Consider the following 27,761-nt stretch of genomic DNA (forward strand, 5'->3'; position numbering starts at 1 on the left):
CTTTGTTTTGCTCGCACCTCGCCCGTCACATGACGCGCGGCGGCCCCTGCGCACGCGCCCTGCGGTTGTCTCAACTTTCCCACCCCCCCCCCACCCCCCACCCCTGACCCGGGTGGTCGCGCCCGCGGGGGCGAATCCAAGTGGGACGGGGGACGGGGGGGGCAGCTGCCTGGCCTGCGCGTGCGCTCTGCGGGCCGGCGCCGCGTGTTCCCCTCCCCGGCCGGATGGTGCTGTCCGTGGGCGGGGCCCGGCGGGGAGGGGCGTGGCTTGGAGGGGAGGGGCGGGGCCCGGCGGGGAGGGGCGCGGGCGCCGCGCGCGAGCCGGCGGCCGCCGCAGGAGGAGGGAGATCCAAGATGGCGGCGGCGGGGCCCGAGTCGGGGGGCAGCAGCGGCAGCAGCGGAGGCCTGGCGGGTACGGGGCCGGGCCTGGCGCCTGCGGAGGGCCGGGGGGGGTTCCTCGGGGGCCGGGGGGAGCGGGGCTGGGGGTGCCGAGGGGTTCCTGGTGGTGAGGGGGGCTCTGTGGGGTTGGGAGGGGGGCTCTGAGGGGTGGGGGGGTGAGGGGCTTTGAAGGCCGGGGAGGCGCGAGGGGCGTGGGGGTGTGGGGCTGAGGCGGGCTCTCGGGGGGCGCGGGGGTGGGAGGTCTGTGAGGTGCGTGGGGCTGGGTGTGTGCAGGAAGGGGCTCTGGGCCTGGGCCGGGCCCTGCGTGGGGCTGGGGAGTGGGCTCGCCCGTGGGGCTGGGCTCACCCGTGGGGCTGGGGGGTGGGCACACCCGTGGGGCGAGCGTGGGAGGGGGCGCGGCGAAGCTGGGCTCTCTGGAGGGTTGTGGGCCAAGGCCCGAGCAGGGTGGGCTTCGTGGGGCTGGGCTGGGGGCCTTGGGGTTGAGCTTCCCCTGGGGTTGGTGGGCGCAGGGCTGACCTTTTCCAGGGGAGGAGGCCGCAGGTTGTGGCGAGGACCCTCCGGGCATGAATAAGGGGCTCAGGGGGGCTTGAAACCCCCCTACAGAAGGGTGGGGTGGGAGGGGAGGGGGCTGTGGGGAGGGGGCTGGTCACCTTAGATGGGGTGCAGAGGGGCTGGTGCCAGGGGAAACTTGACTCTCCGCTCCCTGGTGTTTGCAGACCCTGAGCCATGAGTCAGGCTGCCGGCTTTGGGGTGGCAGCGGGTCCCGGGGCCACGGGCTCGGCTGCTGGGGGGTAGGGGGGTGGGGGGAGCCGAAACGGGGTCCTTTAGTCAGGACCCTGCCCGAGAGGGGGGAGGAGAGCATCTCCCCGGCGGAGGCACCCTCTTCTCTGCTGCATCTGGTGTTGGGCAAGGCGAAGGTGGTTCATCGAAGCCATTTGGCACCTGTGGGAGGCAAGATACTGTGGGAACATAAACATCTTCTGGTTAGATTTGTTTTGATGACTAAAACCCGAGCCAGTCAGAGTCAAGGGAAAGGTCTCCCAAGTCCTCTGATGGCCGAGAATGGCTCTTGCTCCGCTGATTGAAAACGCGAGCCGAAGCAGAAATACGCAGGATTGGGGCTGGGCAGAGTCCTCGTTCCCGCAGAGGGATGGTAACGAGGGGTGTAAACCTCGTCTGGGATAAACCGGGGCACTTCTGGTCCCTAAACCTGCAATTTTGCCTCCTCACGGCGTTTCACAGGTCTGGCAGCGTTCTTGGGGGAGTCCAGAGCCATATTCCCCTTCCCTCCTTCCCTGGAGGCTCCAGACCAGCTTCTTGACACTACTTTATGGCCTAGAAACCAAAATGACTTTCTCAAAGCCTTGAAATTTGGGTTTGGCAAGATCCAGCCACCCTTCCTGAGCTTCTCTGGTAGAAAGTGACCAGACTCTTTATTTATTATAATGTAATGTGCTGAAGCTTCCCAGTCAGTGTGGCAGCACTTGTCACCCAAGTCACAGGCGGGAAAGAAGCCGCAGGCAAACTCGTGGCTGGACCTTGACTTCATCTGCTGCTCTCGGACTGTTGGTGCTTTGCACCTTAACCCTCGCTGCCCGCTACCCCACTTCTCTCTCAGAAGTATTTAGGGGCAGATCACTGAGCACCACCGTAAAATAAATTAATTATTGCTGCGGTGCTGATGGAGTGTCCTCTAGCAAGGATGTCTGTATGTGCTTGATGTTCTGGCCTCTTGGCTGCGTCCTTTGGGCAGTTCTGAAGGCAGAACGTTCACCGCACCTGCTCTGTCTTTGCTCACCGTGTGAGTAGGCACGGGGGAAGTCGTACCTGTTGGTCTGATAAAGCCAGTTTTGCGAGGAAGAGGAGAGCGCTTTGGTCTTTATTGGCTGTGGCAGCGGTGGTGCCTCAGCACCGGGCTGAGTGACCAGGGGCAAGACCTCTGGGTCTTTTTCTCTTGCTTTGAGGCTTCCTTTGAGATCTTGATCTTCTCCCGTGCTCGCCCGTCTTCTGAGCTGGGAAGGAGGAGCCAGCTTCTGAAAGCTTGAAGGGTTTTGAGAGCATTACTTAAGAGAAAATATGCAAGTACACAAGTAAATCTCTTCTCTCTTCCTGGTGGAATAATTGCTATTGTTTGCTTCTCCGGCTAGCGAGGTGTTGGCTAACGCGCATTTCCCACAGGATTTGAATTCTGGTTGTGACAGAGCCTCTGCCGCGTGACGTGTGCGATACGTGATGCGCATTCACCTCGGCTGATCCCTGACGGCGCAGGCTTTAAACCTCTGAATTCATCCCCACCTCCAGGAGACTCGGGGCTTCTCTGGGGGCTTGTCCTCTGCTCCGGACAGCGTTTGGGCTTTGGGTAGGACCTGGTTCCTCCTGGAAAGAACAGGTCGAGCTGGGAACGAGGAGAGCTGTAAGCCAAGGAGAGCGATCCTGAAATGGGTGCTGGAAGGGCTCAGATGCTGGAGGAGCAGCTCCACACAAGGCAGGGGACAAGAAGAGGCCGTTTTTTATTTTGAATGCAAGGCTTTGCTCTGCTCCACGGTAAACCTTAAACCACCTGAAGCCTGGCTGTGGCTTTTTGGGCCACTGTCACCCTCGGTGGTCCATGGTGTGGTTTGTCCCGGGGGACCATTACTGGGTTACTGGTGTCTCCCGGTGTAGATACAGGGGTAACGAGGATGATTTTGAAGTCCTTCCCGGTCCAGGCAGGCAGTGGTTTCCCCCCCTCTCTGCCCTGATGCCTATTTAACTCTCTGGCAAAACACCCAGCGAGGTTTTCTTAACTTTGCTGCTTTCACTTTGAAGCAACATGTGCCAAAGAATGCTGCCGTGGGATTTCAGTTGTTTGGGCCTTTGCGCATTGGGTGCTGCGGCTGCTTTATAATTACAGGTCCGAGGGAGCTGAGTTCATTGTCACCCTGGCTTCAGGCTCCTCCCTGGAGTCCACAGACAAAAGAATTGCTCTCAAAATGGCTCGGTCACTTCTGGGTGCAGGAAACTCTTCTCGACTGTGAGCTGAGAGCGGGGTCCTGAACTGCTTAGCCCTTAATATAGGTGTAAAATGCCCAGAAAGTCTTGCCCCACTGCCCCCAAATTCCTGCAAGAGGGACAAAGCTTTCTTGATTGCACCTCACCGAGACTGAGCGCGCAGGAGGGAAGATGAGTTTATTATACAGAAACATCTGAATGGCTCATCATCCTCAAGCTTAAAATAGGACCGTCAAATGACTCCGAGTCCTGTCTCTGTTATAAAAAAAAAAACAAAACTCTCTCTTCTTCCCAACCGTCAGCTGTGAAAGAAATGTCCGTGGGTGTCGCAGGTTAGCGTCGTCAGCCGGGTCCTGCCGCCCAAACTCGCTGTCCCTTTTGGTGCCGTGGGAGTTGTGGTGCCCGCCCCAGTGCGGGGCAAAGCTCCTTCTCTTTAAGATGGAGACAAAAGACCACCCTTGGAGGAACAAAGGTGGGAGCCAGCTTGTCTAAATACTTGACAGATTTCGTCTGTTGGAGGGAAGCTTGTCTGGCAAAGCGGTAGCTAGAAACCGAGTGAGAATCGTGCGGTTTTGGGGGGACACTGATGACCTGGAGCACCATTTCCTGAATTATAACCCAATTTCCCTTTGGAAAGTAAAAGCTGCTCCTCCCTCCCTCCGGCTCTGCTGGGTATTGTTGAAAGGGGCCGCTTGGTGTTTTATTTCTCCTCCCCGCCACCCCTGTTAGCCCCGCAGGGTTGAAAAGCCTTTTTTTTGTTGTGTTTTTTTGAGATGGAGGTGAGTTAATGCTGGCTGTGCTGCTTCCCTCTGCTCACCCAGAGCTTCCTTCTCCGGGATCAGGGCTTCGCTTTCCCCCAGACGAGGTATCGTACTCCTTCTTGCCCCTTCTGGATTACCGTGTAGTAGCGGTGATTAAATGTATTATCTCACCGCGTCCCTGCGGACTTAGCTTTGTTTAAAAAGCAGAGTGCTCCCAGGGCAGAAAGATACTTTACATCTGACCTAAATCTTACTCTTCTGGGAAAGGATTGTTGATCTTCCCCCAAATTAAGAAGGTGGCGCAGCAGGCAGGATGCTAATTCTGCTTTCCCTGTTGCCAGCTCCCTCTGGGGTCGGTTTTGAGCAAGTCCCGCAACCGCTCAGCTGGAATAGGGGCTGTTGACACGCTTCCTTCCTGGGGCTTGGTGGTGTTTGCAGGGCGGGCTGGAAAGGGGACGCTTGGAGCGCCTCTTGTTAGGAACTGTTTCCCTGGAGTAGCTCCCGATAGCCGTAAAGCTGGACTTCAAATTCATCGACACCTGGGAAAACCCGGTGCCTTTGTGTTTCTTCAGTAGGTCTTGTCTGGGAGCAGGGATCGGCTTAGGTTTTAAATTATCGAAGTGTTTTGGTGGAAAGCGGGAGTAATGCAGAGCTGTAAAATCGTTGGTCTTCGGCCAGCGGTAGGATTCATTTTCAAATGGCAGAACCTTGCGCAAGTCCGATGCGCCAGAAGATGCTGCTGGAGGGAAGGAGGGTCTCCCCGGCTTTGCTAAGCAGGAGTTGCCATCAGAGGTTCCAGAAAGTGATCTTGTCCAAAATGCCTTCAGCAAAAATCAGTCTGCCCCCTCTTCTACTGGGAAACTTGAGCTAACCTCACCCCTCCTCCCGCCCCGAGGTCGTTTTGCTCTGAGCCATACGGAAAAGCAATAACGGGAATACTTGCCGGCCGCGCTGGCCCTTGCTCCTACATGCCTCGTTTCCGGCCTCTTCCCCAAAGCCGATGGTAGCTCTGCTGAACTTACTGATTTATTTTCTTTTAATTGTGATTTTTGCAGTTCCGTGCTGCTCTTTGGCTCCCAAGCAGTTCGGTAACGAGGACCAAAGGGTGTGCGTGTCCACCCCACCTCGGAGCTGGTGTTTCTGGGGGAGCATGGGGCATGGCTCTGGCCAAAGGGCTGGCCTCGGGAGAGGGATGGCGGGGGATGAAATACGGCCAGGAGTCGGGAGCAGATGCTGGAAACTTCTTGCTCACTGTCCTTTTTGTCTTCAGAGTTTCCACCCTTTAGTCCTACCAGCTGCCTGCTGGTCCGTGGACAGTCTCCATCCTCTGCTGCTGAAAGCGTCATGTAGCCGAGTCTCATTTATGTGACTCGGAAGACTTTTTTTATTTATTTCAAACCTTTCTCAGTGGAGAGAGTAACTCGTTGTCAGTCAAGACGTATTCATGTTTCCGTGCGGATTTAGGCAGGGTTTTGTTTGTCGGTGCTCTTGTGACCACTGATCTTTGGTCAAGGTCTGCTGTGCTGACGAGACGCGAAGGAAAATGGGTTCCTTCCCAGCCCTGATGGAGTTATGTTGGTTTTGGGCTGGTGCTCCCAAATAACTAGCTGCCGTGAAGCACATCTTTTCCTGGAATAGCTGGGATAAGCCCCAGATGGTGGATCCAGGATTTCAGTGAGGTCAGGGCTTGGCTGCTGCTGTCAGCACTGGCTCCTGCTCATCCAGGTGGTGGAGGTGGAAGCCCAAAGCCCATCCTCTTTGGGATGTTCTCCTCTCCTCACCGTTGGTGAGCACCCCTTCTGCTCCCCTCGGCAGAAGGCAGAGTGAGTTGTGGTTTGTTACTTTTATTTTTTTATTGGTTTCTGGATGTCCTGCCTGGCCTCAGCTCTCTCCTGGGTACTTAAAAAATACCTTGTGCGTGGAAACCTGTTCCTGATTCTGCCCCTGGCCTCTTGGATTAAAAAATTTGCTTTATTTCTCTGCGGCTAGGTGTGCTGACCTCTTCACAAATCACTTGGCAGCGTGCTGGTGAGGAGAGATTGAGGAAGGGTTTACTGTTTCTGCATGGCAGCGAGAAGTGGCTAGATAACGTTACCGAGATTGCATCTCCTCTCTCTTTCCCTGGGCCTTTTCCCAACGCGTCACCCGCTTGCCGGCACGGACACGTCAGCGGTATCCAGTGACTTTCAGGAGCGTCTCGTCCTGCGCCTCCATCAACAGGCTCCTCAAACAAGTGTAGGGGAGAGGGACGAGGATGTGCTAATCCGGGGTAGTAAAATCAGTCATGCGTACACCAGCTGCCGACCGCTAATGGCGCTGGGAAAGACAACCCTGGACGGGAATCGGCGGCGCCGGAGCTCTTTAGAAACTGAATTCACGGGGCTCTCACGGCAGCTTTGGTGCCGTTGGTTTAATGTCCTGAATGTAATTTATCGGAACAGATCTACCGATGCAAAGGGTGTCAGGACGGTTGCTCACTGCTTGGCCTTCTGGCCAGGGTCAAGTGTTCCCCGGTGGTTTATCTTCCCCCGGAGGGCCGTGTTCTGTGCCGGCCGGGGCGGGCTGCCTGCGCTCCTGGCTTTGCTGCTATCTCCAGCTGCTGTGGCGAAGCGTTGCCTTGGACTTTTAGTTCGGGCCAGACTCGCGCAGTTTTTCGTAAGAGCTTCCTGAGAGAAGCCAATGAAATATTTGGGCTCTTACCTTCCACGGCCGTGGAAGAGGTTTTTATTGCGCGCGACTGTGGTGCCTGGCTCAGAAGTGGGTTTGCTGGCAAAATGTGGACCTTTCTTTTCACTCAGTGAAAACAGGATTTCCTTTTGTGTTTCTTTAACTTTCTTGGGGAAAGCATCACTCATTTCTTCAAGCAGCTGAAATAACAGTTCGCTGTGACAACTGTGTAACCTTTTTGCTTTTCCTTGTATAGATTTCAGCTTTTTGTGCTGCTCGGTGATGTCGTTTCGAAGAGGTAGATGTGTTGCGTGTATGTGCTTAAAAAAGGCATGGTTTCTTCCTCTCCTGTAACCAGCAGCAAAATGCCGTGTGACGTAACTTGTCTTGGCTTTTGAGGATCGACAGACTTGGTGGTTCCCCCCCCCACGTAAGCTGCTGCTGCTCTCAACAACAGCCGCCGTTTTGCTGAAGTGTGTTGTGTAAGCGCTCTCCTGACATCTAAACAGCTCCCCGCATCCGTGTGCGCACCAGCAGGATTGTTCCAGCGGGGCTTTTCTGCTTTGGTTTCTGCCTGGGTTGCACTTTGGAGAACAGAAATCTCGCTGCTGTTCCCATCCGTGGCCTTGGGCTGGGGGGGGACTGATCCCAACAGACTGCGGGGCGGGGGGGTTGAGGGGGGATTTGCAGGCAGAGAAAAAAAATGTGTTGGGGGGATGCCTGCGCGGACGGTGAGTTGGATGCGTCTGCAGAGGCTCCGAGGTGCTACACGTCCTCCGGGGGGTGTTTGTTGGGTCTAAGGCTTGGGGCCACCACCTTGTGCACAGAAGCACTCCTCCCAGTGGTACCACTACCCGCGGGCAGAGTCCAGGTGAGGAAGGAGAACGTTCCTGTTTCTGAGCAGCAGAAGGACCTGTCTGGGGCAAACCCAGCTGCCCTTCTCGCCCCGGCCACTGGTTTGGCCGACACAAGCCCACAGGCAGCAGCGGGAGCGGGGAGGCAGGGCAGTGCATGCTGGTGTGATGTGTCCTGGCGCTCGGCTTGCCCCACTCAGACGCTGGAGACTTGAGCTTGATGATGTGTTTGGGTGTGCTAACGTTTTCACTTTTTATTTTTGTCTAAAACATGAGGCATAGCTAAAATCTGTCTCAGCAGCTCTATTTAAAAATAGAGCGAAGTGGGTATTTGTCCTGGCTATCCCAAATTAATGTGCTTGTTTGCTAGATGAGATGAGCGAGGATCTGACCCGAATGCCTTGTCACAAGCTCCTTCCACTGAAATATGTGTCCCAACCATTTGACCAGGTGCCATCACCACAACTTTTTAGCTTTTTTCCCTAGCGTTTATGTCACGGTCGGTAAGAGTATACGTTCTGTTGCTGGCTGAAAATAATCCCGGACAGCTAAGGCTGGTGGAAGGCAGACAGCTATTTATTTAGGTTGATTCAGCTTCCAGTAAACAGCTCTGAGGAATGCTCTGAAATCACCCGTAGGGATTGCTCCCAGAATCATGAAAGAAAGAAAAAAACAAAAAACAAACCAAACAACTTTTTGGGACATCGTGAATTCATTTTTGAACAGGACTGATCTATTTCCTTTGGCCAGAATTAACTGTTTAGGGGATCTCGAGACATTTTTCCAGTTTATGGTCTGGTTCAGAATTAGGACCAATGAATTCTTCCGTTTTAAAGAGGTGTTTAAATAGAGCCAGGAATAGCAGCTGTTTTGAAATGATGTCATTTTGTTACATTGACGCTATTGAATTTAATACGTTCACTTCTCCAAGCAGTGCGCACGCGTGCGACAACGCAAAACTGCCTTGACATAGCAATAAAGAGAGATGGAGAGAACTGGAGCGTTTTCCTATGGAAACCTCAGAGTTTTGTTCTCTGACCTCAGCTGGTAACTCTTTTGGTAGCCGAGAGAGCTTGTTTTTGCAGGAGGGTGTGTGATACACCGAGCCGAGCAGACCTCCCCAGCCGCGTGCTCATCCTCGCGCTCACACGTGAAGAAGCGTTGTGGTGGTTTTTTTTTTTTTTTTTCCCCCCCTTGTCGTGGTCAAACAGGAATTACCTATTTCCCGATCGGCAGCGCAGTCGTTTGGAAACTAGCGGGAGGGAGGGAGGGGGAGCTTCCTGCTGCGGAAACTGGGTGTGCTGGGATGGGAGCGATGCTGCAACCGCGCCGACGCTCCGACCGCGGGCTGTGGCTTTCCCTGCTTGACTCACCCCTTCTTGTAACCGGCTTGATTGGGGGTGGGGGGGTGTTGTTGTCGCTTCCCAAATCGCTACGTGAACGAGCAAACCAAGACGCTCTGTGGTCTTGGTGTGGGGGGAGAAGGTGAAGCCAGGTCTCTGGTCGGTGCTGAGATGCTGCACATCTTCCTTAAAATCACGGTGGCACCTCGGGTGCAGATACCCCGTTGGGGGACGAGCCAGGCGCACCTGAGGGTGCTTAGCTCTTCCAGCCCAGGCTCCTCGGATATTCTGGCTTTTAACATGTGTGGCACGTGATTAAGGCAGCCGAGGGAAGATTCGCTGCTGGGTCCTCTGGCGAGAGAGCTTTAGTTAAGTCCTGGTGGAATACCGTTTTGCACGGATGATTAAATATTAACACGATGACTCTCCAAGGTGATGAGGCTGGTAGTGCTGCTTCAGGGTTGCTTAAATCATGGGGCTTTCAGAGGTTTCGATTAACATCATTACAGATGCTTCCTTAAGAAAAAAGAAAAAAAAGGTTTAATTGCTCTTGAACAGGTGTTATATCATGATGCCGGGGATGTTTCCTCCGTCCCTGTGCCCTGATGGATCTCTGCAAGTTCAAAAGCCTTGTGGCAGGGTGATGGAGTTGAGCTTTACTGGTTTCATCGTAAGACGTTAAGTGACAGAAGCCACCTCCGAGCTGGAGATGCTCCCAAATCTGGGCTGGTGGCGAGGGGAAGAGGGAAGCGATGGGAGAGGTGGAGACGGGCGGCTGGCTCCAAAGAGCACCGAGCGTGCAGGGGGAGGAGGAGGAGGAGGAGGAGGAGGAGGGCTGGCTGTGAGAAACTTCAAATGCAAAAACTGGAGCTTGTCAGGGCAAACTTTCTTTTCTTTAAAGGAGATGAGAGGGGGTGGGAAGGCGGTTGGAGCCGGTCGTTCTGCGCTGGCTTTGTTTAGCTAAGAGCGTTTGTCACAGATTTTCTTCTTGTTTAATATGTATTGAAATGAGAACTTTGATCACTCGATAAGGGGATCAGAAGGCTGATGGATTTTGCTGTGAAGTACCTCTGTTCCTTTTGCTGAAATGCGGTTTTTGTAGAGCTGTAGCGCTTGATGAAATCACAGCGTGAGGCTTTACACTGCCTGTAACAGGCGAGCAGAAGGGGCTTCTCTGCTGAGCGAGTGGTGGGTGGACCCAGTACCGCTGCAAGGATTAGATGTTGTAATGCTTAATCTGGTAAAACAATTACTGGATGTCGGGGGAAGCAGCCCTCTGCTTGCTCCGTGGTGCGATGAGGGTGTTGCTTTTGGGCGGGGGCGGTTTTGTAAGGCTGTGGTCATGGCTCCTGTGTAAAAAAAAAAAAAAAAATTCAGTTGCTGTGTCTGAAGCAGAAAGAAAAACAAAATGAAAGAGCTTGTCTGCTTTTCTGGGCTGGAGGCAGAAAGCACATCACTATTTTATGCATTTGCTTGGCAGGGGCAGCGTCCCTGTCCTGAGAGCTCTTGGCCTCAGTGGTGCTGGGCTCGAGCTGGCTGGTGGCTTTGTGGTGTAGACAGACATCGTGGAGGGGCGATGTCATCTAATTGCCTTTTTTTTTTTTTTTTTTTTTTCCCTTCCTGCATCCAAAAAAATCCCAAAATGGGAATTCAGGACTAAAAGATAGAAGTACATCACCTTGCAGATATTTGACAGCATGGTAGTTATGGAAATCCCTGGGCTTGGCTTTGAGTGGAAGGCTTGGCATTTTCAGCCTTTCAATAAAAGGTCCTGGAAATAATTTTAAGGTAAAGCGTGGTCAGCGCGTTACTGAAACGCTGCAGAGCACTTGGCCCTCCTGGTTCTGATAGGTGTCAGTAATCCATCAGCGATGTCCCCTCGGGAGGTGGTCCTGCCCCTCGGTGCAGGGGCACAGCGGACCCTGGCCGGCAGCTGACGCACAAGCTGAGCGTGGCTGTCGAGGGGTGAGCAGAAGAGCATTTCCTTGTGGCTTGACAGAAATTCTCTCTGCTGTAAGCGGAGAAGCTGGGGAAGAAATCAGCCGTGAGTCAGTGCTTTTTCAGATGCCTTAAAATGCTCGCGGTGTGTCAGGCTTTTTTTGGTGATGCATAATAATGATTAACCCTTTCTGAGCATGCCTTTATTCTTTTGGCAGGATCATCTACCTTCAAAAAATCACTCACCCCTGAGGTAAGTTTCTGACTGACAACCTGGTTTGTCCCCTGGCTGAGAGAATGCTTAAATTTCACACTTGGCTGCTGTTTTCCCAACCCCGTTCAAGTCAGGGGTAAGCCACGCAGCGGTAGGTACTGTAGGTGCAGGTACTCATTTGGGAAGTCAGGAGTATTTCTCCTTACCAAGGGATTCTCCAGCTTGTCCTGGAACTGAACAACTCTCGTGCCACCAAAACACGGCGCAGCTCTCCTGCTGTGAGCGAGGCGTTCAGCTCCTTTGGACTGAGAAACACCATTTAACAACTGCGTGTGTGAGACAGAAGACGATGAGTCAAGCGAGCTCTTGTGGCATGAATCAGAGTAGAATTTGCCACCTTCCTAAAATGTTTCCTCCAAGACTTGGCCTTGCTGGCAGAAATCGCAGTGATCAGCTGCAGCTGGCCCGGGCTTGCTTAGGGCTGATCTGTTTGTGATGATGGTGATTAGAAACAAGCAGACCCAGGTGGTCCGGCGTGAGGGCGTTTCTAATTAGGTGTCCAGCCTCAATCACACAGGAGTCAGTGGGTTCTTTGAAGGCATCTCAATGCTGTTGCTGTCCCAGAGGACAGCTGGTGCCGTGCCCTCCCTTCGCCCCACGCAGGGCTCGGGGGCATCAGCAGGGTGCACTGCACAGGCTCCATCTTTGAGAAGAGCAAAATGACGCCAGGTGGTTCTGGGCAGCCACCACCCTCTGGGACATGGGGTTTTACAGCCGTGGTCCTGACGGTCTTTTACTCCAATCCTAGATGCCAGGTTCTTCTGGGCAGCCGGGCTCACAGACGATAAAGAAGGGGCACAGAGGAGTGGACTCCACGGGGGAGACTACCTATAAAAAGGTAAGTTGCCTCTCGCAGCGCTCGTTTGGCTGTTGTTCTCTTCGCAAGGCGAGTGCCATCCGGAGCGGTAGCGTGTCTCACGAGGCTCGATGTTAGACCGCGGGCAACAGCGGTGACAGTCGCTGAAGATGATCTCAAAGGAAAGGAACCACAGGACTGTCTCTGCCCCTCTTCTGTAGTCTTCTGAAGAGGGGATTATTTTTAAACTTTGCCCGTTAGCAACGCTTCCTAGGCCCCTTCTGGCTTGCTGGGTGCTTGCTGTGCTCTTGGGGCACAATAGTTTCTATAGATCTTGTGGCATTACTGGAATTTGCTTTACAAAGGGGAGATTGTTTGGGATTTTGAAAAAGCCTGTAAATGTGGGTATTTTGTGGATGCTACTTCCCGTTTGTTGGACTTCATCAGGCTGGGCCGACTCCCTCTAAAGTGCTGGCATCTGGGATGTAGATTGAATGGGGAATGGCTCCGTGTGGGCATCGCCCCGCTTTGTGGAAGCGAAGCTTCTGGTCTGGAATCTCCAACCCAGCTGTACCTCCATCTCTAGCAGGAACCAGAGGGGAAGGAATTGAAATGGTGTTTCTACGGCAGCCAGCTTTTGTTATACTGCCCTTTTTGAAACTGCTCGTGTCTTCGAGTGGGATCTGGCTTTCAGTTTCCCAGCAAGTTCAGAGGTAGGAGGTTAGATGGCAGTAACAGGAGAGAAAAGCAGGAGCCAATGGAAAATGCCTGAAATGTTTCTTTCAATGGTCCCAGAAGCCTGGTGGGACTGTGCATGGGATTTATCTGGGAATGAGACTAGCGGACAGCCTGTCTGTTTTCCACCCCCCTCTTTCCCAGAGGTGGTAAGCTGTTTTTTAAAATTCTTTGCCATATAAAAGCGATTGTAAACAGGCAGTCAGCTGCTCAGCTGATGGTGCTGGCTAATAGGAGAGAAAAAATCCTTGTTCCTTGGCAACCTGGCCCCGTGGCTCTGTGTTCACAAACAAGGCGGCGTTGTGCACCCTGTTTGTAAGTTCTGTTTCCCAACAGCGAGAGTGTCCTGGAGGTTTAAGCAGGGCTAGGTGAGCTGAGTTGGTTTTCAAGCACCTTTAGTGTTTAAAGGGTAAGGAGGAAAAGCAGGGTCAGGGTCCTCCTCCTTCCCCATCTAATACTGGAGTAAATAGCTGACGCAAACAGGTAGCTGAGGTACAAAAGGACATTGTCACAGGATGGTCAGGGTTGGAAGGGACCTCTGGAGATCATCTGGTCCAACCTGATAACAGAAAACCAGTTCAGTGAGAGAAATGTTCCCGTTGGTTTTATGAGGCTTCATGGAGGATGCGTGTCTGGGGAAAATACTTGAGATGTTTGTCCCCCCAGATACTGTGGTGTCTTCTGTGCCAAATGCTTTGATCCGCAGTGATTTCTTGCATGTGGCAGGAGGCTGGGTTTTGTTTAGCTTCAGGAAACAAACATGAACTAGTTGGCTCATGAGCCCTGGATCTTGTTCTGGGTCCAGTTGCTTTATCCAGAAGCCAAGTGAAATGTCGGTGAGCTGCAGTGCACAAATCCAGCCTGCACCTGCTCTGCAGCCTCAACATTTCCAGCAGGCTTTACAGCAGAGCTCATATCTGCGTGCTCCGGGAACTGACCGGCTGGGTAGTGTCGGGGTGCTGAGCAGACCTCAGCTCGGCTGTCCTGGACCAGGCAGCCCGCGGCATGAGCTGGGCTGAAGCGCGTCTCAGTGGTCTGAGATGAGGTCATGTGTGTCGTAGACAGAGGAGGACTCTTGGTGTGAGTAGCAGCTCCAAGAACACAGTCCTACATTGTTCTGGGGCAGTCAGTGCAGAGGCTGCAGGGCTGGGATTCACGTCTTGCTCCTTGTTTAAAGACGACTGTCGGCTCCTTAGGGTTGAGGAGCCATGACCTGGCGGGAGAGGCAGACGGAGGGGTGCGTAGCACCAACAGAAGCGTGCGTTGTGTGCTGGCCATGCCTGCCTTCTGCTGTAGGAGACCTGAGTCTGCCCAAGCTGGGGAAGGGCAAGCTTCAAAGCCTGTAGCTCCAAGACCGAGGTGACAAGAAGTTTGTAGGGGCGGTAGATAATCTGTCCCTGGATATCTTCCCCCTCTGACTGATGAGTGCTGTGGGAGGATGAAATGGCATTCAGTTCTTTTAAGGACCAGCTGGATGTTGATTCCAGTTCACGTCCTTTACTGCTCGACCACCCAGAGTGCAAGGATGAAGCAAGATGCTGTCAGGGATGTAGGGATCTTCCCAGGTGTTCCCATCTCCAAGGTGATGTTAGTCAATGAGAAAGAAATGATGAGGCTGCAGCCAGAAGGTGTAAAATACCCCAGCTAACAGTGCTGTTTTAAACTGGGGGCTCTCTTCTCTTTAACTCCTTTCATTCCTATTTCCACTCTGCTGCTCCATGTTGTCTTAACTCGTTTTCTCTGCCCCTGCAGACTACATCATCTGCCTTGAAAGGTGCCATTCAGCTCGGCATTACACACACAGTTGGAAGCTTGAGCACCAAACCCGAAAGAGATGTTCTCATGCAAGATTTCTACGTAGTAGAAAGTATTTTCTTCCCAAGGTCAGTGTTTGTTTCCTTCCCTCTGTGGCGCTTTGGCAGTGAGCAGCAGCATCAGTTCCTAACCCTGCTTGTTTGCACACGAGGGAGCCGTGGCCAGCCAGGACAGCTGGGTGCAGGAGCGAGCGCGGGTCTCCTGAGCAGAGCCACTCAGCGCTGCTTGCAGAGCATCGCTGGCCTCTGCCTGCGACCCGCTTCTGAAGAACCCTGGCTCTTCCTTCCCTCTGTGTGCCCACCGTCGGCCGCGTGAACCAAGGCTTGCTGTTGTGGGTGCTTTCTAGTCCTCCAGCGTGCTAGAAGCAACCATCCAGCAGGTGTTTGCTTTTAGGGCAGCTTCTTAAGAAATGTTGCAAATACAAATACCTGTGTGTGTGCTTCCCCTTGATCAGTGAAGGGAGCAACCTGACCCCAGCACATCACTACAACGACTTTCGGTTCAAAACCTACGCTCCAGTGGCCTTTCGCTATTTCCGGGAGCTGTTTGGGATCCGACCAGATGACTATCTGGTAAGTTGGCTGCAGTGGGTTCCTGTCGGTGGTGTGCTCTGTGGGGTGGGTGTTTGTCCTCTTCTCCCCCTCGGAGCTGTGGGTGCTGTCAGGCCCCGTGGCCAGCCCTGTGAGCACAGCAGTGGATGCTGCATGTGACGCTGGGGTTTGCCGCTGTTAATGTTTAAGAGGAAGGACCTCCACGCTGAAGTTTCCTGTTTCTCTTGCCTTGTCCTCCTCAGTACTCGCTCTGCAACGAGCCACTCATTGAACTTTCAAACTCGGGGGCCAGCGGATCCCTCTTCTATGTATCCAGTGACGATGAGTTTATCATCAAAACGGTTCAGCACAAAGAGGCCGAGTTCTTGCAGAAGCTGCTGCCTGGCTACTACATGGTGAGTCACTTGGGCAAGGCTTTCTCTGCGAGCTGGGGTAGGGTCCCCAGGACGCACGGTGTGACAGGGACTGCTGCGTGCCGCCTGCTAGACGCAAGTGGAAGTTGGGTCTGTGCCCTGGCTGAGTGGCACCTTCTCTCTCAACTGTCCAGTGCCTGAGGCAGTCGTGGGCTGACACAGGCTGCCGGGGTGTCACAAGCCTGGGTGCTGCGCTTGCACGTCGGGACTCGGACCCCTTTGGAGGGTCGCAGGCTGCTTCGTGACCAGCTGGGAGCTGTTCACCGCTTCCGTGCTGCGCAGCATCACGCCCGTGGTACTTTGTCTTGCAAAACTGTACTTGTGTTTGCCTTCTCAGGACTATGTTTGGTTCTGTCTGCGAAGATAAAGAGTTGAAGGACTCTGACTTTTAAGTTTCTGCATGTAGAAGCAGCAGCAGCTTTGAGAGTAGAGGCATGTTAATTGTATGAAAGCAGCTCTAGCAAAAAAGGCCGCTTCAGTTGTGGAGCAGAATCAGATCCCACCCTGAACACGACGTGCGTGTGGTCTGACTCTCGTGTTTGTGTCCAGCCTGGCCTTTACAAGCCTCCACTGTGAAATGGAATTTAGCTGCGAGATAGTCTTGCCCTACAGAAGTGCCTTAGGACTTTTGATGCTGTTGGGGTCACTGGCTGAATTCCTTAAACTGCTTCTGAACCCACAAATCTAGGGGAAGGTGGCGGAGGCCACCCCATGGCAGGAGGGTTGGAACTAGGTGGTCTCTAAAGTCCCTTCTAACCCAGACCATCCTATGACTATGATTCTGTGAAATGTTTTTGCTGTGGTTATAGCCCAGAAACACATTGATTTTCTTCAAAACTCTGTCTAGTGCCTTCTGCAGCCATGAGAGCCTCGATCCCTCTCTGTCCTGACGTATTTAGCTTGACCTAAGTGCCAAATTTAAAAAGGCTTACTAAGCACAAGATCTTCCTTTGCTCTGAAGCCTCCCCAGCTTAGCTTCTGGGTGCGTGAGCAGTAAACTCCTTCCTTCCTACGATCTCCCTGACCCATTCAGCTTTGCAGAGAGGTTATTAACGACCGTAAGCATCACCTGTCTCTTCCCTGTGTTCACCTGCCCTTGTCTCTTAGCTGCTTTGGCCATGGCTTTGAGTCATTTCAGTAGAGAAGTGCAGGGATTCTGAATAGCCAGGATGGCTTTGAAGGTGTTCCTGTGTCTTTGATGTTTCAGAATTTGAACCAGAACCCAAGGACGCTGCTGCCAAAGTTCTACGGCTTGTACTGTGTCCAGGCCGGAGGCAAAAACATTCGCATTGTTGTGATGAACAACCTCCTGCCGCGCTCTGTCAAAATGCACCTGAAATACGACCTGAAGGGCTCCACCTACAAACGCCGAGCATCCCAGAAGGAGCGAGAGAAGGTCTTCCCAACGTACAAGGACTTGGATTTTATGCAGGACATTCCTGATGGCCTCTTCTTGGACTCTGACATGTATAATGCTCTGTGCAAAACGTTACAGAGAGACTGTTTGGTGAGTGGAAGGTGAAGGGGTGGTGGGGAGAGATCTTTACTGAGCCTTTCCCACGGAAAGGAGATGGCAGCTGCCACCTTGTAGCTTCTGCCTGTTGACTTGGAGAACCTGGTTCTTTTGGTGGTGGTTTGGACAAGAAGCGGGACCCGGCCCCCAGTTTCCTTCCAGCCTGAATTAAACCCAGCGCTGTCTCTCGAGGTGGAGGAAGCACCCTCTGCCCAGGCTGAGCTCTGGGAGCAGGGCAGGATTGGGAGGAGGGGTGGGATGCTTCGCTTGAGGCCGGTCTCAAGTTGGGCGGCCGTGCAGAAGTCAGCGTTCGCCCCTGGCTTGCGTCCCCGGCTGCACAGGAGCACCACCGGTGCTTTCCTCTGACTCCCTTTGGCGACTGTCGATGAGCTGACGGTGCGCAGGCGGCGGATTAAAAGCCGTCCCCTGCGTGCGCTGGGGGTCCGGGCAGACATGCTGACTGCGCTTCGGAAAATGTCTGCTCTGACAGTTTCCCTGGGCTTGCGATTCTGAACGAGCCTTTGTTGATTTTCCGCCCAGGTCCTGCAGAGCTTTAAAATCATGGATTACAGCTTGCTTGTGGCAATCCATAACATCGATCTGGCGCAGCGAGAGCATGCGATGGCAGACGGGACGTCCCAGACCGATACGCGACGACCCGCCGCCCAGAAGGCCCTCTACTCCACAGCCATGGAGTCCATCCAGGGAGAGGCGCGGCGGGGGGGGCACCATAGAAACAGATGACCAGTGAGTCTGTGTCAGTGTGGCTCTTCCCGGGAAGTTCTGCCAGGAGCGAGGGGCAAAGCCCAAGCTTGGCTAATGGGAAGCTTAATTTGGGTGCAGGCTGGGCTCTACAGGCTTGCTGTCACACTGGGTGGAGAGCTCTTGGTATCAAGTCTTGTGCTTTCCTCTTTGATTTCCCTTCCTCAATATACAAAAGACTTTCTCGCCTTCCAGGTGGCATTTGAGAGTTCTCTGCCTGCCAGTTATCGGCAGCTTCAAGTAGTTCCTTCCCTCCATCTGGAAGAGGCATAGTGAGCGTTTGTTAGGTCAGACGAAATGCTGATAAAGTCCAGCTGCCACCTTAGTGTGGGGGTAGCAGATGCTCTTTACTTGCTTGGTATCTTCTCATGCGCGAGTCGGGGTTAACCCTGCTCTTCAATGGAAGTGTCATACGGATGGAAAAGAGGATCGATTCTCAGGAGGTTTAGCTAATTTACCGAAAAAGCGTTTTGCTCTGACCTCCTCGGTTTGTTAGCTGAGCAGTAGGTGCGTCCGGTATGTTGACACTTGTTCAGTAGTTGGCGTAACATTCAGCCCGCGCTAGGCTGCGTGAGAGGAGTGGGCTGCGAGGATGCCCTTTCACGTTTGTGTCCTGTCCTCTAGGATGGGAGGCATTCCAGCCCGCAACGCGAAGGGGGAGAGGCTGCTGCTCTACATCGGCATCATTGACGTGTTGCAGTCCTACAGGTAAGAGACATTTAAGAGCGGCTCTGTGCTGCCCAAGGGTGAAGACTTTACAGCATTGTCTGCCCCCATCTGGTTGTCAAGGTTGGCTTTCAAGGAATAGTTAAGGCACAAATAAACTTTTTTTTAATTTACCACTTCCTATTTTCTGGTCAGGCATGTTGGGATCAATTCCTGCGTCTTGCTTACTGTATTTGCTTCAAATTTCCAGAATAGACGTACTCTTCAGAGGCTGTTTTGGTGTGCCGTGGTGGTTGTACGCAGGCACTGTGCAGGAAGTGGCGAGGAAAAAACAAGCGGTGGCTTAAAATGGCCATAACCACTTAACACCTATAAAATAAAAAATAGCTGTAGGGCTTACCTTTTCCTCTGTTTATAGTAAAACGCAATGTGCAGAAGGTTGCAATGACATTTAACAGAGACTTTACCTACGTAAGTTAACTACTCTTGACAATTACGCTTGTGAAACTCTTCCCCTGGGAGAGTGAACCGTGCAGTCAGCCCCGGTGTCTGTGGAACAGTCTTAGAAAAATGGGGCCATGAAGAGAACCCGGAGCTGACGCAGCCTGCGTTCGGGGTGTGCTGGCTGCTGCTGTGCGAAGCCAGGCTGGGTACTGAGCAGGCACGATACAATACGGACAGTGGGGACTTGGTCTGAAAGCTGTTCGTACTTCTTTCTTTTGTCAGATTTGTCAAGAAGCTGGAGCACTCTTGGAAGGCCCTTGTACACGACGGGGTAGGTAGAAAAATAGCACTTTTAGACTTGTTTTGCAGTAATACTGGTGTCTTTTTAAATTGTGCCCACTGTCCTTGCTCCTTCTTGGCTTAGGATCCTGGATTTCTATGGCGTGTGTGTGTTTGCCCTCATATTAATTTCTAAGTACTGTCAAAACTGTTGGCTTTGTTAGTGCTGGTCACCTACTTGTTCATTAACAAGTACTGATTGCTTTATACATAATGCCCACTGCTTGTAGCTAATCTGCTTTTCACGGCTGCTCGTGGGACCGACTGAGAATCCCCAACGGTTCCCAGCCCAACAGCGTGTGGTTCAAGGCTTAACACCCTGAGAGAAGCTCGTGTTAACCTTGATCGCTTATTAATTCAAATTCACACTTTAGCGTTTGTCCCTTGGATTTCTAGGACACTGTATCCGTGCACAGACCCAGCTTCTACGCCGAAAGGTTCCAACGGTTCATGTGCAACACAGCGTTCAAGAAAATACCATGTAAGTACCTCCACGCGGCGGTTCCCTTGGCGATTGCCGTGGTTTCTGGCTCCTTCCTGCTCAGTGCCTGTGGTCCGGGAAGGTGGACAGCAGCAGGCCAGAGCTTGAGGAAGTCTGTTATGCTCTGTCACCTCTTCCTTCCTCCTACGTTGTTTTTGGCTCACAGATGCAATCTTGCAGGAATTGTTTCATCCATCAGCTTGTTCTTTCAGGGCACAGATCTTGTGCCAGACTCTGTCACTGGAAAGTCTTTTACTCCTTCCTGAACGCGTTAGAAAAGTGCTTTCTTGGTTTTTGTCTTTCAGTAAAGCCATCCCCTTCCAAGAAGAGCCGGTCTGGCACAGCGGTTCCTCGTCGGAGCTGTCAAGGAGTGCCTTCCCAGTCGCACATGTCCTGTGAGACAAAAGCACAAGTAATGACGGAAGCGGACATAGAGCAAGGTTGGTGCCTGGGCTTAAAAAAAAACCAAAACAAAAAACCCCACATCAATCCTAGAGAAGTTATTTTTCAGCTTTTATTTGTCTAATTGAAGCTTGCTGCCTCCTGAGCTGTGCAGGACACCTCTGTGGTGTTCTGCGGCCCTGCCAGGGGATTGCCTCTTTTCTGGGACTGTGGGTGCAAGAAATCAGACGGGGCCAAAAACTCATATGCACCAGGTGGCCTTTGACGGCCCCACAAGGAAGCCTAGAGGAGCAGCGAGCCCGTAAAGGCTTGGCTGTGCCAGGCATTCTGGTGCAACACATGAAGGGCAGGTGGTAAAAGCCAGTCAGGAGGGGACCAGGTGGTGAGGTGGGGAACGGTTAGCCCACGTGTCTTCGTGGGGTCCTTCAGCCTTGTCCAAGCATCCAGCGTGGACCTTGCTCCCCCCGGGAAGTGGCTGAGGCTGCGTGGCAGTCCCCTGTGCCCCTGGTCTCTTCCCCACAGCTTGTGCCCGTGGGGTTTGTGCCAGGGGAGAAGCTGGGCTGGGCAGTGGTGTGGAGGCTTGGACTTGGAACGGAGAATTGCCTGCAGGGCGAGTTCTTCAGTCTTCAGGTGTCTGAAATGTCTCGGGTGGGATTCAGCACAGATCCTGACCCCTGGCTAGTGTGGGAGCTCGTGCCACACGATCCCACTGGTGCTGGTGATGGAACAGTCTGTGCTTCAACTCAGGTTCCCACCTTGGTCGCCCAGATCTCCTGCCCAGGACCCTGCCGGTAGACGAAGCTAACAGCGATTCCATCGCCACGACCCTGTCCACTTCTTCCTTGGGCAGCGGAGGCCTCAACTCGCCCGCAAATAGGTAAGGCTCTGGCTGTTGCGGTGCATGGCAGACCAGTGACCCCTGCAAGTCCAGTTCGTGAGCAATGGGAGGACTTTGTGCTGCTTTATGGGTGTTTGGGCGTTGGGCATGCTTGTGGAACTACCTGTCTGAGTGGTCTGTGTTGTGGAGCAAGCCGAGCGCTGCCGGTTCGAGCATGTGCAAAGGGGGAGCGTTGTGTCCCCGTTCCGACGGGCGGTCTGTTACAGGTGACGTGATCTTGCATCTTCTGCTTGGGCTGTCTTGGGGGTCCCAGTGGCTTTTAGTTCCTTGTATGTTCTGTATTTAATGGCTTTGTTCTGGAGCAGAGCTAATTGTGCCAATTAAAGTGAGTTGGTGAAAGTGTCATTGCCAAAATGGACGTGAAGAGCATTCACGCGATGGTGGGTGGTGCTGAAGATGACCTTCCCACTGCTCTTTTCGGAGGGTTGGGCTCACTTGCAAGTTACTGATTGGGGTAGCACTGAGCTCCGACAGCTCCTTGTGAAAGGAGGCTGCAGGATGCGTGCAGGTGCGGTTCTGAATGTCTCAGAAGCTGAAATGCATGGAGAGCCCCGAGGGAGCTGGTGGCTGCCTTTGAATGTTTCGTTTCTTGCTGAAGTGGTGAGAGTAGCAGGGACGAGGAGGAGCTGTGGTCAGAGGACGATCCCTTTCTAGAAGTTGTTCTGAGGTGTTAACTTCTCTTCCTGGAAGCGATCGGAAAGAGTCTTCCCCATTCCCAACCCTCTGCCTGCACAGTGGCACTGAGGGAAGTGCCTGCTCTCTCCCGAGCTGCAGGAGAACAAGACGCAATTGTAATTAACACCCCTTACTTCTGTAAAACATGGAAACCTCTTGGTAGGGGTCCTAAACCAGAGCTGCTCCTTTCCAGTACGTCAGTCGGCATGCCTGAGGTGTTCTTTTTACTGACTTAACTGCGGGTCTCTCTCCTTCAATCTTTACGTAGGTCAGTGGGCGTACAAGTGCATAAAGCTGACAGCTCAGCAAAGGATTTGACTAGAACAGCTCCTGGCATCTTCTTGTCTAGGTGAGGGCAGGAACCAGACTTTGCCTGAAAACCTTCTGTCTGGAGGGTGCGCTCAGGGAGGCTTACCCTGGGGTTTGGCCTCACGCTTGTTGTTGGCCAGCGGTTGCAGAGGTTCCATACCGCCAGTTCACTCCTAAAATGCAGCACCGTAACGCAGCGTGCCCCTGTGCCGAGGCTCAGCAGTCCCTAACGTGTCTGTCTGCTGTAAGGCTCAATGGTAAAACCTCTCCGGGTGCTGTCCTGCTTACCCCCGTGGTGCTGGGCTCCCTTCCCGGTGCAAGCACAGGTTCTGGTAGGTAAGATCAAACCTGCTGCACCCTTGGGGCGAGTCCCAGGGGGTCCCCTGATGTGAAGCCTGATCTGTGTTCGCGCCTGGTACCTCTGGAGCGAAACACGCCGCTTGCTGTGCCGTGTGGGCACTCGAGCTTGTGGCTGCCTTTTGCCAACATCCCATAAACCGCTGTGCCAGTGCCAGAGGGCGGTAACGAAATCCAGGAGGGAGAACAGACCAGTGGTTTCCACTCTGCGGGGCCTTGGGATCTGAGCTGTCAACATCAGACTTGTTCTCGGAGGCTTCAATCCGCTTCTGTGACCTCAGGAGACATGTAAAACTCTGGGAACCCTCAGAAGGTTGAAAGCAGTTTGTGGATTGTTGATTTATAACAATGTAACTTGTTGAATGGATTTTAAAAGGTGTTTATTTTTTTGCTTGTTTCCTTCCTACAGAATCAGCTGGTCTAGCAGAGTGTTTACCACCCTTTGGGGGAGGTGACCTCTTAAATCTCTGTAGTCCTGTACAAAGGAGAGTGATCTCACCCAAAAACTCTCCATCTAGAGCTTCTGCCCTTCCCAGGGAGAGGGCAGGGTCTGGCCTGCTCCAGGTCTGCCTTAGAAACACGAGCTCAGCCCTGCCATCCCTGCTGTGACAGCCTCAGTCTCCTTTGCAGCACGGCCTCACGTGGGCTGCAGAGATGTTGCCACGTGCTGCTGTGGTGTGCAGCCTGCCATGCCTGAGACATGCTCCTGCTGGCGACCCGCGCGATGCCGTGCAGGCACGGGTGCCCTCACGATGCCGGGGTGCTGCTGGTCCTCAGCCCAGCGCTGTCATTAACCTCCGGCAGAAGTGTGCCGGTGCTGGGGACACCAGCGGCGTGTGCTGCTGGGAATAGAAGCTGGCATCCTGTGGCAAGGGGTTTCAGAGGGTGATCCCCTCCATTTGAGGGGGGCAGTTCTGTTTCCCTTCCCCAGCATCTCCCCCTCTTTTCATGGTGAAACAACACTAATTTAGTGGTGGACTTGGTAGCGTTAGGCTAATGGTTGGAACTTGACCTTAAGGGTCTTTTCCAATCTAACTGGTCCCGATTCATCCTGCAGCCCTGCGTTATGGCAGTGCTGTTTTTAAGACAGACCTCAAGGGCTCTGTGCTGTAACCAGCACTGAGCATCTGCGCCGGTGGGAAGCAGCGAGAGGGCTGGGAGAGCCGGGTGCAGGGTGTGAGGAGCTGTGCCTGCCTGGTGGGGATCCCCGTGTCTCTGCTCGGGTGTTGACCCAAGGCTGTTTGCATGGGGTGACCTGATGGCCAAACAGCTCGATGCGTCCAGCACTCAAGCGACAGGCAATCGAATCCTCGCTAATTAAGGCAACCACTGCGGGCAGGCTGTGATGAGCCCCGGGTGTTAGTGCGGGAGGGCAGTGCTGAAACCTCCTCCGTGCACCGACGAGCCCTGAGGTGAGGGACACGCTCGGATGTGACTTCTTGCTCCAGGGGCCAGGAGGGAAGCTGTGGTCACTGTATCCTCAGCGGTGCCCGAGCTGGGAATTGGAGTTCCTCAGCCAGCAGGTTGCAGCCTTCCAGTAGGATCGTGGGAGAAGTGGGGATATAACGGGTTATGGAGCTGAAGCCAGTCTCGTTCTGTGCCCTGCGTTTTCTCTTTGGCAGTGTATGCTATCAGGCGCTCAGCGTGGCCACTTACGTATCCTGCTGTCAGGCTGCAGCTCGCACTCGGAGCATAAAAGGTTTATAAAAGGTTTGCCAGGGGCTTTTTCAAGCAAGGGTGCCTCTTGGAAGGGCTGAGACTCACGGGGCTGTGGCACTTCGTGGTTTCTTTGTCTCTGGACTGTTTTCACCCAGGACAATTTCTGTGTTGATGAGGTGCTTGAAGAGTTCTGCGAAGAGGTGCTGCTGCTTGGCTGGGCAAAAGATCCTTGTGTCTAATGTCTGAGGTCACATCAGATGAGGAGGGATGATTTTCTGGGTGGTGTTTTGGGTGCCTGCCCCAGCAGGGACCGTGTTGCCTGCGCCTCCACATTGAAGCTGCCTGGCAGATGCCTCCATGCCGTGCTGGGACGCTCTGTTTGCTGGGTCCAGCCCTGGAGACGTGGCTGATTGACACCTCGCTTTTAAAAACTGCTTTACAGGTCTCCCCATTCTGTTTCCCCAGCGGTTCCCCAGGACCTTCCATACTGGAGCGCTCTGCAGAGCTGAGAGAGCAGCTCGAAGACCTGCAAGAAACCGAGATAAGCTTTGTGAGTACTTCCCTGTCGAGGAGGAAAAGAGCAGGGCTGGAGGTGGGTGAAGTGTGGGGGTTGTGTGGTCCCTGGCGGTGCTGGGAACACAGGCACCCAGGGGATGGCTGAGTCGACCAGAGCAGGAGCAGATGTTCTCCATCCCTGTCTGGTGCTGGGCACTGCTGGTGCCCTTGGTGATAATCTGCTGCTCCCGCCTGTGGTGAGATCGGCGGGAGGCGAAGCGGAGCCATACCTCTCTCCTGAGGGCCCAGGGTGGGACTGACGGTGGAGATGAACCAGGGTGAAGCTGCCTAGGCGCATCTCGCTGTCCGCGCGGTGGGTGATAAATCCTCACAGACCCTCCTGTTTTAATGTGGTGGTGGGGGTAAGCCTGAACTCAGCAGCCCTCTCCGCTCTGCCTCTCCAGGGTGGAGAAGGTTTAGGGAAAGATCAGGCAGGAGACCGACCTGCTGCTCTTCCTCGGAGGAAGGTTGGCCCCTCTCCAGCATCTCCTCTTTTCTCCTTGCAGTGAAGCCACACCGACGCCGCTGCGATGGAAGCAGATTGTTCTGTGCTCTGCGTGGTCTGTGGAGTCTAACAAACGTTCAGCCCCTGTTGCTGACTTTTTTTTTTTTTTTTTTAAAGTTACCTTATCTGGACAGAAACCTAAAAGCTGGAAGGCTGGGCTACACTTAGCGGGATAGTATTAACAAAGACCGAGCCAGCGCAGCTGAGCCTCGGACACCTGGAAGCCTCCTTGCAGCAGAGCCCACCACTGTGTCCCCGCTGTCCTCCTTCCTTTGAAGCCTGGCAGGAGCCAAGCTGGCTGTCGGGAGGAGGAGGAGGAACTGCTCTGCATGGGCTGAAGCCCTCTGGAAAAGGGATCTGACTTTCAGGGAGTTAGCTGCTTCCAATGCTGACACCACAGACCGTGCGAGAAGGGCGACTCTTTGGAGTCACTGGGAGGGAAACAGGCATTAGAGCCTTGTTGGGACAGTTTGCGACAGAGCAATGTGGTTTTATTTTGTATTTTAAAAACGTTTTTAATTTAAATGTTTTCCTGTATTCAGTCCTATCACTTCTTTTTAGTCTGCAATATAGTAATTTTTTTGTTGTTGATGAATAGGTTTTTTTTTTTTCAGTGTTCCACCAGAAAGCATCCCATGTGAGAGGGGCAGGAAGGGGGAGCAGAGGCTGTGCTGACCATGGATGAGCTCCTCTCCCCCGCCAGCCGCTCCTGGCTGCTGTACCCTCCTCTGTTCCCCACCTTGCATCGCCCCGAGACAGCGCTGAGGAGAGTTAGGTGCTGCGCTGCTCGGAGGACTTGGAATGTGCGAAGCTTTTCCGACATCAGGGAGGTTTTGGATTGCTTTGTGTCCCCTGGTTTTTAAACAAAGCCCTTTCGTCCCTTCCCCGCCAAGCAGGGAGTCGCAGGTGAAGGGAGATCTTTGTAAGGGGCACACTTTTTTAAAAGTATTTCTTAAGCAAATGGACCAAACCCAGCCTGCTCCGATCCCTTCGCCTGCCCTCTGTCATGCTGCGGGCGCCGCGTGCAGAATCCCTCCCGTTTTTATAGCTCGGCTCCCTTTTGATATCTTGCCTGTATCACGGTCGACACCGGTGCTGCCGGCGGCTGGAAACCGAGATTCCTACTGAAATGGGCCAGACATCTGCCTCCGCGCAAGGATGGGGCGTTTTGAGTCTGGTTTTAAACCAGATCATGAGCTGGAAGGGGAGGATCGTTCTGCTGCCGTCTCCCCGCGGTGCCGCTTGGCCCACGCCGGCTGCGGGCACTTCTCTAGAGATCTCAGAGCAGATGTTGGACTGATGTTTATTTTCACTAAATGCTTTTTTTAAAGAAATGAAGTGACTCTTCCCCGTGTTCCTGGTGGGTTAGAATCCTCTCTTCTTTTTTATATATATATAAAAAAGTAATTTAAAGCTTGCCCTTGTGGTAGTGCAAGGGATTTCTATACTAATTAGCAATGATTGCTAAGGAAACAAAGAATGTAGTGGTGTAGAAAGGGATTCTTTTTTTTTTTCAGTTGATGTTTCAGAGCCAAGTCTCTTCCCACCTTCCACTTCAGCCTTTTAAAGTGGATGCGACACAAGCTAATATTTTTTTAAGAAAAAGCAAATTTTTTTTTTGGTAAATTCTATTACTTTTTTTTCCAAAATACCAAGCGGAATGGCCTTACTCCGGGTATCCGGATCCCCAGGGGGTTGGTGGAGCGTGAGGACGGTTGCTGTTCACAATCTGTTGGGTTCTCAAGGGCTCTCAAACCTTTCGGCACCGATTAACGTCGGGATGAGACCCATGAGCGGGAGGATCTGCTGGATCTTCCTCCTCCTCCTTGCCTGCGCCTCCAACTCCACCCGGCAGGTTACACTTTATAGCTGGAGTAACTGTCTATATTAGACACTTGTTCCTTAGCTTCCCTCCTAACCCGTATTTGTTTGTGTCTGTGTTTCTTTTTTTTTTTTTTTTTTTTCCCAGGAGGGAAGAAAACAAAAGTCTCAATTTTTTCCATGATTTAATATTTATGAAGTTGTATTTAAGTGGTGGGTTTTTTTCTTTTCCTGGGGATAGTTACTCAGTGAGTAGGGAGGTGGGGGGGGTGGCATTTATATATTGACCTCTGCTTTGTAATGGGTTTTCAGAACTGCTTTTTTTTGTGTGCGCGTGTTTCAAAGTGCCAGGCGACGACGGGTTTTCACCTCTAATTTTATTTTTTTTAAACACCTGAGCGGCTTTTCTCCAGTGCAGGGAGGGGACATCACTTCTCCGGCCCCACCGGGGAGCAGCTGCCGCCACCTCGACGCCAGGCGGTGGGATGGAGCATGGATGGACCCCTCGTGTCCTGGTGGGCCTCGGTGTCGCCGCTGTCGCCGCCGGGACCCCCGGGAGGGGCAGAGCTATGTCCCCCTCCCCGGGAGCAGCTCGTGCTGCGCGTGACCGTTGTCCTTTCGGCTCTGTAACGCTTGTGGCCTCGTCCGCTGTTGGAACCACGCTGTGTGGGACGCGCAATACAGTGTGCTGCTGAACCTGCCCGTCTGCCTCCTCTGTCCGGGGGTCCCGGGGGGTGGGGGGGGTCCCGGGGGTGGGGGGTCTGCGGGGATCCCCGGGGCAAGGACCTGGTGGGGACTCCACGTTTCTTCCCCGTGATGGCGGTGGCGGAGGGAGGGGA

At 53.4% G+C, this 27,761-nt stretch overlaps 1 protein-coding gene across 1 annotated transcript; it reads left to right on the plus strand.

Annotated features, from left to right (window-relative positions):
- The first annotated feature begins 298 nt into the window (after positions 1-298).
- PIP5K1A (phosphatidylinositol-4-phosphate 5-kinase type 1 alpha) lies at positions 299-27,618 on the plus strand. The gene is given in 17 exon segments (XM_040618588.1): positions 299-411; positions 11,171-11,205; positions 11,975-12,064; positions 14,510-14,640; positions 15,027-15,144; positions 15,366-15,518; positions 16,744-17,043; positions 17,590-17,769; positions 17,771-17,796; positions 18,436-18,519; positions 19,204-19,252; positions 19,657-19,741; positions 20,047-20,181; positions 20,891-21,020; positions 21,985-22,065; positions 24,507-24,591; positions 25,103-27,618. Coding segments are annotated over 17 exon segments (1,743 nt in total). The 5' UTR covers positions 299-353; the 3' UTR covers positions 25,106-27,618.
- The last annotated feature ends 143 nt before the right edge of the window (positions 27,619-27,761 follow it).

Source organism: Falco naumanni, chromosome 20, assembly GCF_017639655.2.
Source record: "Falco naumanni isolate bFalNau1 chromosome 20, bFalNau1.pat, whole genome shotgun sequence".
Lineage (NCBI taxonomy): Eukaryota > Metazoa > Chordata > Aves > Falconiformes > Falconidae > Falco > Falco naumanni.